Source organism: Pongo abelii, chromosome 15, assembly GCF_028885655.2.
Source record: "Pongo abelii isolate AG06213 chromosome 15, NHGRI_mPonAbe1-v2.0_pri, whole genome shotgun sequence".
NCBI classification, from domain to species: domain Eukaryota; kingdom Metazoa; phylum Chordata; class Mammalia; order Primates; family Hominidae; genus Pongo; species Pongo abelii.
This window is the reverse complement of record NC_072000.2, coordinates 25054498-25062064: the sequence shown is the minus strand read 5'-3', so window position 1 is coordinate 25062064 and position 7567 is coordinate 25054498. Positions and strand designations below refer to the sequence as shown.

General features: G+C 42.3%; 1 protein-coding gene across 1 annotated transcript; it reads left to right on the top strand.

The window, feature by feature from the left end:
* Positions 1 to 3418: 3418 nt before the first annotated feature.
* Positions 3419 to 4527, top strand: LOC134759963 (olfactory receptor 10G2-like). Its single transcript, XM_063715325.1, has one exon. It carries the CDS (start codon positions 3519 to 3521, stop codon positions 4473 to 4475), a length of 957 nt encoding a protein of 318 aa, XP_063571395.1. The 5' UTR covers positions 3419 to 3518; the 3' UTR covers positions 4476 to 4527.
* Positions 4528 to 7567: the final 3040 nt, after the last annotated feature.

Sequence of the window (7567 nt, the reverse complement as noted above, 5' to 3'; positions counted from 1 at the left end):
CTCCTGAGGAACTAGGACTACAGGTGCACACCACTATACCTGGCTAATTTTTAAAATTTTTTTCACAGACAGGGTCCCACTATGTTGCCTAGGCTGGTCTCAAACTTCTGGGCTCAAGCGATTCTCCTGCCTCAGCCTCCCAAAATGCTGGGATTACCGGCATGAGCCACCATGCCCGGCCTTTCTTTTGTCTCCTCTAAGGTGGTCCCAGACTGTTCACCTCTCTTGCCAAGAAAGCCAATCCTTCTGTAAACACACTCTTTGTTTCTCCAAAAATCTACCTTCTGGAAGTCTAAGCTGTCTTCCTCTGCAGCCTCTGAACACCAAACACCAAGCTAAAACCACTGTTCTTTACCAAGTCTGCCTGGAAAGGTATCCTGTCTTCAAATCGACCAGCTATAACCCATCTCAGTTTCCTGCCTCCTCCCAGGCAGGGAACCCAGAACCCAGAGGGGTAAAAAGAGCTTTCTTTCAACAGGGAGCCTGGGAGAAATGAAACCAGACTTATGCACAACAAAAGGGGGAAAATCAGACTGACAAAGTAGATAAATTAGGAATAAACTTTTCACTATACGTAAGTATGCATCATGGAAGTCCTTCAAATAATTGCCCCAGTGGTACAATTCTATCTGACTTTAAATATAAAAATTGATTTTCATAAAACATTTCATGAATATAGTATTTGCCTAAGTAGAAGCATACTAGTTTATATTCTTGTATTGACAAAGAAAATTACTTTAGCTCAGACGGGTGCGGTGGCTCACGCCTATAATCCCAGCACTTTGGGAGGCCAAGGTGGGTGGATCATGAGGTCAGGAGTTTGATACCAGCCTGGCCAATATGGTGAAACTCCCTCTCTACTAAAAATACAAAAATTAGCTGGGCGTGGTGGCACGCACCTGTAGTCCCAGCTACTCGGGAGGCTGAGGCAGGAGAATGGCTTGAATCTAGGAGGCAGAGGTTGCAGTGAGCCGAGATCAGGCCACTGTACTCCAGCCTGGGCAACAGAGCAAGACTCCATCACAAAAAAAAAAAAAAGAGAAAAAGAAAATTACTTTAGCTCATAATTAGTGTATACATACATACACATATATATATATATATATATATTTTTTTTTTTTTTTAAGAGACGGAGTCTCACTCTGTCCCCCAGGCTGGAGTGCAGTGGTGCAATCTCGGCTCACTGCAACCTCCACCTCCCCGGGTCACGCCATTCTCCTGCCTCAGCATCCCGAGTAGCTGGGACTACAGGTGCCCGCCACCATGCCCAGCTAATTTTTGTATTTTTAGTAGAGACGGGGTTTCACCGTGTTAGCCAGGATGGTCTCCATCTCCTGACCTCGTGATCTGTCCGCCTTGGCCTCCAAAAGTGCTGGGATTACAGGCCTGAGCCACCGCGCCCGGCCGCAATTAGTATTTTATGCACAATTTTAATCTCAACTCTTTCTGTTTTTTCTCTATATTCTTTTTTTTCTTTTCTTTTCTTTTTGAGACAGAGTCTGTCTCTGTCACCAGGCTGGAGTGCTGTGGTGCGATCTCGGCTCACTGCAACCTCTGCCTCCTGGGTTCAAGAGATTCTCCTGCCTCAGCCTCCCGAGTAGCTGGGACTACAGGCGCCCACCACCAGACCCAGCTAATTTTTTGTATTTTTAGTAGAGACGGGGTTTCACCATGTTGGCCAGGGTGGTCTCGATCTCTTGACCTCGTGATCTGCCTGCCTTGGCCTCCCAAAGTGCTGGGATTACAGGCGTGAGCCACCACGCCCACCCTCTTTTCTCTATATTCTAACCACAGAAATAAGATTTAGTTTTCCCTTCCATTTTCAAATAAATCAAAGTGTCCTCCTGAAACTCAGGCAATAAAAATCTGATATTTCTTCGTTCTTGGTGGGCAAAGGGCAAGTTTAACATTTTCCACAGACTTCAAAGAGCCAGATATATTCGGTATTATTATTATTACTACTAATAACTCTTGAATGTTAACATATGAATTAAGTTGTTTCAGAGAATACTTAAGATAAAATCTCTTTGGAGAATTTCTGATAGAGATTAAATAGTTAAACTTATTAATATTCGCATGCTGTTTATAATTAATCTATTGTCATTTTAATTGCTTTCTGAAAATAGTCATTTGCATTACAAAGATATTTTGTAGTTAAATGAAAGATAAATGCATCTCAAACCATACATACAGTGAAAAGTCTTTATCAAGCAACCTATTCAACAAAAAGAGTGAAACAAACACATTCCAACCCTCTATCTATTTTATCATCTGGTTCAGATACTTGAAAATCTGTAAAGGTCTTTAGAGAGAGTTGCTGTTTGATAGACTGCAATACATAGATATTACACACAAGCACACTAAAGATCAAGTCCTGCACTAATCAATGACCTTTTAACAAACAATAAAAATTCCTTTGTGACCTCATACCAAAAAAAAATCCAATCCCAAACCAATCAACCATATAAATCAACAAATAAATCTAAATTATATCCTGGGGCAATAACAGGCATAAATGTTTCTTGGAGTTTTTTATAATGAAATTATACCCATATTACATGGTGAATGAGGTGGTCCCTTGACCTAAAAGTCCCAGCCATGTGAGCACAAGGGTCAGACAAAAAAGATCAAGAGAAACAATGTATTCAGTCAGGGGGATTTGGCAACATCCATTCAATCTGCCTCAGTCATTCAGAAGATAATTATGGTATTTATCACTTTTAGCATGCTAGACGGGATGACTACTAAGGGAGAAAAACAGAAATTAGACAATGCAACATAATGTATGTGCTCAGAAAAGTATAAGCATTGCCCTCAGGGATCGGGAAAGCCTTCTTGAAGGTGAAGACACCGGAACTGAATCCTGAAGGAAAAGTGGGCACTACCTATGTGAAGGGAGCAGAAAAGATAGTGTGTGCATAAGTCCCAAGTTAGAGCACACTACCGTGAGAATCTTGAGGAGTGTCATGCCTCCCAACAATAAGAAGGAATTACAAGTGGTACAATAGCGATATAAATAAGGGCCAGATGAGGAATATTTTTGCATGCTATGGTAAGGAGATGAGATTTTAGCTGAGGACAAAGGGGACAATTATAGTAGGTGAAGAAAAAGTAGATGTGGTCATTATAGGGTGTTTGTTCCACACTGCTCTGCGTCAACTTATAGCCCCTCCTTGGCGAACTCACTTTTTGGTTTGAATTTTCGGTACTTCTCTGTCACTCTCATGTGTCCCTCTTCCTTCATCTGGTAAATCCTGGCTCTCAGCATTTCTCAATGGACAAGAGTTTCCTCCCATCTAGGAAACTAACCAGCCTCTGGAGGGCTTCTCCTATTAAGTAAACTTAAATAACTAATGGTGACACCACCTCCTCTTTTAAAAAACAATTTGACTCTATCTTGTTTACCTCATAATTCCTAGGCATCAATCATCCGATAAAAGCATTCACTTACAACATCATTGTGCTCTGTTTTCTCTTATCAGACTTCACCATTCATCTCAGCAGACTACAAAAAAGACATGGGAAAGACCAAAAATACATCGCTGGACACCGTGGTGACAGATTTCATTCTTCTGGGCTTGTCTCACCCCCCAAATCTAAGAAGCCTCCTCTTCCTGGTCTTCTTCGTCATTTACATCCTCACTCAGCTGGGGAACCTGCTCATTCTGCTCACCGTGTGGGCTGACCTGAAGCTCCGTCCTCGCCCCATGTACATTCTTCTGGGAGTGCTCTCATTCCTGGACATGTGGCTCTCCTCAGTCATCGTTCCTCGGCTTATTTTGGATTTTACTCCTTCCAGCAAGGCTATCCTGTTTGGTGACTGTGTGGCTCAACTGTTTTTCTTTCACTTCCTGGGCAGCACCCAGTGCTTCCTCTACACCCTGATGGCCTATGACAGGTACCTGGCAATATGTCAGCCCCTGCGTTACCCAGTGCTCATGAATGGGAGGTTATGCACAGTCCTTGTGGCAGGAGCTTGGGTCGCTGTCTCCATTCATGGGTCTATCCAGGCCACCCTGACCTTCCGCCTGCCCTACTGTAGGCCCAATCAGGTGGATTACTTTATCTGTGACATCCCTGCAGTATTGAGACTGGCCTGTGCTGACACAGCTGTCAATCAGCTTGTGACCTTTGTGGACATCGAGGTAGTGGCTGCCAGTTGCTTCATGTTAATTCTGCTCTCCTATGCCAACATAGTCCATGCCATCCTGAAGATGGGCACCACTGATGGGAGGCGCCGGGCCTTCTCCACCTGTGGCTGCCACCTAACTGTAGTCACAGTCTACTATGTCCCCTGGATTTTCATCTACCTCAGGCCGGGCTCCAAGAGTCCCCTGGATGGGGCAGTGGCTGTGTTTTACACTGTTGTCACTCCATTACTGAACCCCCTCATCTACACACTGAGGAACCAGGAAGTGAAGTCTGCCCTGAAGAGGATAACAGCAGGTCGAAGGGCTGTGAATGAAAATAAGTAACTGCATCTGCATCATCATCACTGCCACTCTCTTCAGCTACTGCTGCATGTGACAAATGCCCAATAAACTGCTAATGATTTAAAGTGAATTTACTTTCATTTTCTTTGGCAGAAAATTCTGAATTCTTTTGACCCAAAATCTTTTCCCCTAATTAAATTGGTTCAAGTTGTTTTACATAATCTTTTAGAAATAAGTGGATACATTACTTCTATCACCTCTGACTATCTTGTGAGATGAGAAAATGCCTTACCAAAGGTTGAATAGGATGAGAATGTGTCAATGTCTTAGAAGGTATATCATACCAGAAAATTTGAAAAGAATAAAAAGGGGGCTCCATAACCCCTTTTTTCATTGTCTTTGCTCGTAATCCTAGACCTCTCTAAATTCCATTTCTTTGCTTGTGCATGGCATGAATATTTCCAAGCACTTGAACTTGAAAATTCTGGATTATTTGTGTTTTTTTCCTGTCCCTCACCCTCGTCATGTGCTAACACATCAGATTCTGTCTCCTCAAAACTATGAAACCAGCTCAAACTGATTCGATGTAGACCGTCTCTCTTAATTCCTGACTAGTCTTTTATCCTTTTCCTCCTCATCTAGACCACAATCAAAATTACCCTCTGAAACACAGAATCTGTAGGACTCTTCGGTGAATGTAGAATGAGTAAGGCCAGGCTCCTTAATCTGGAATTCAAAGTCCAGTGCAATCTTAGCCTCACATACATGTTCTCTCAAGCCATTTCCTCCGTTTCCCTCTCCCACCCTCAGTGATTTATTGCCGTTCTGTGAGCATGCCCTATATTTGCCTGTACTCTTTTGCTCAAGCTCTCTTCTCTGCCTAGAATATAAGTCCTCCCTCTCCATATTGACCAAGTGACAATTTATGCTTCCTTCAGATCCATATTAAATACTTCCTCTACTGTTTTTCCCAGGCAGGACTTAACTCCTCTTCCCTGGTATTGCCATGGCTTCTTTACTATAGACCTTGCCACAGTCTGTCATGTACTACAGTCAAGAATTTATCTCTCACCGGGCACAGTGGCTCACGCCTGTAATCCCAGCACTTTGAGAGGCCGAGGCGGGCGGATCACGAAGTCAGGAGTTCAAGACCAGCCTGGCCAACATAGTGAAACCCCATCTCTACTAAAAATACAAAAAGTTAGCCAGGCATGGTTGCAGGCACCTGTAATCCCAAAAACTTGGGAGGCTGAGGCAGGAGAATTGCTTGAACCCAGGAGGTAGAGGTTGCAGTGAGCGGAGATTGCACCACTGCACTCCAGCCTAGGCAACAGTACGAGACTTCATCTAAAAAAAAAAAACAAACAAACAAAAAAAAAAGTCTAAAAAAGGAATTTATCTCTCTTTCCACTTCAAATGGATTGTGAGCCCTCAAAGGACATAAAGCATTCATTTGTGTTTGTCTGCCTCTATTGCCTAATAACTACGAGCAGACACAGAAATCAATATTGGCTGCTGAATTTTTTTTTTTCTTTTTGAGACGGAGTTTCTCCCTGTCGCCCAGGCTGGAGTACAGTGGCGCAATCTCGGCTCACTGCAAACTCCACCTCCCGGGTTCACACCATTCTCCTGCCTCAGCCTCCCAAGTAGCTGGGACTACAGGAGCCCGCCACCACGCCCGGCTAATTTTTTGTATTTTTAGTAGAGACGGGGTTTCACTGTATTAGCCAGGATGGTCTCGATCTCCTGACCTCATGATCCGCCTGCCTCGACCTCCCAAAGTCCTGGGATTACAGGCGTGAGCCACCGCGCCCAGCCATTTGTTGCTGAATTTAAACCGCACTGGGAAAGTCTCTTGAAATGTATCTTAAACTAAAGAAATTATTGTCAGTTCTGCCTATTACCTGTCCTGGTCTCACCTGGAAAAAAAAAAAAAGAGAGAACATTTAAGAGAAACTGAAGACAGAAGATTCAACTACATGGCAACCTAAAAGCAAGCATGGACAGTTCCTTGGTGAATAAACGAAAACAAGGTAAATGTATTCTTTCATTCGCTGACGTATTTTTCACTTCTTTGGATGTGTGGTGTCATGTTGGCCCATTTTAACAGTAAAATTTAAACAAATGCATGGAAAGATTCAAAATTCATAAAGGTAAAAATATATTAATGTGGATATAAGAATCACACTGTGCTATACAGAAACACCATAATATCAGGAAGGATATTATATGTTATACACACATATAATACATGTTACACACAGTATGAGATGACAAGCAAGGCAGTACAGGGTCCACAATAATTTGTTAATCTTGAAACAAGCCATTGAAAATTTCCAACTGGACATTTAAAAAATAGCATTTCTAATAGAATCTAGAAGACATTGATTGACCAATCAATCAATGTCTTCTATGTGGCACTTAAGCCAATGCGCCATATTGCTCTTGTCGGAAGAGATGAGATCTTAAGGTCATATGTAAGTTGATCCACAAACTATAACTACTCTTAGCATTATATGTATGAATGCTAAGTTCATCATTAAAACAGAACTAATCTTGAGTGATACTGAGTGATTTGTGTGTGTGTGGTACAGAGTTGTTAGCAGGAACTCACCTAGCCTCAACAAAGAAAACTCTGAGTCAAAACGGTGAAACCAGCTCAAACTCTGAATCAATGTAAACAAACATGAGGCTGCACCTGTGCTTGCTTCTGTTTGCTGTATGAAACCTGGATCCCACATGAACAGACACTTTTCAAAAGAAGACACACATGCATCCAACAAGCAAATGAAACAAAGCTCAGTATCACTGATCATTAAAGAAATGCAAATCAAAACCAAAATGCAAATCAAAACCATCTCACTTGAGCCAGTATGGCTGTTATGAAAAAGGCAAAAAAATAATAGATGTTGGTGAGGTTATGGAGAAAAGGGAACACATACACTGTTGGTGGGAGTGTAAATTAATTCAACCATTGTGGAAATCAGTATGGCGATCCTTCAAAGAACTAAAAGAAGAATTACCATTCGACCCAGCAATCCCATTACTGGGCGTATACACAGAGGAATACAAATCATTCTACCATAAAGACACATGCAAGCGAATGTTCATTGATTGCAGCACTATTCACAATA

Bases quoted from the DNA above. Each gene is read 5' to 3' on its own strand.
- LOC134759963 (XM_063715325.1), top strand. From the start codon at position 3,519: ATGGGAAAGACCAAAAATACATCGCTGGACACCGTGGTGACAGATTTC.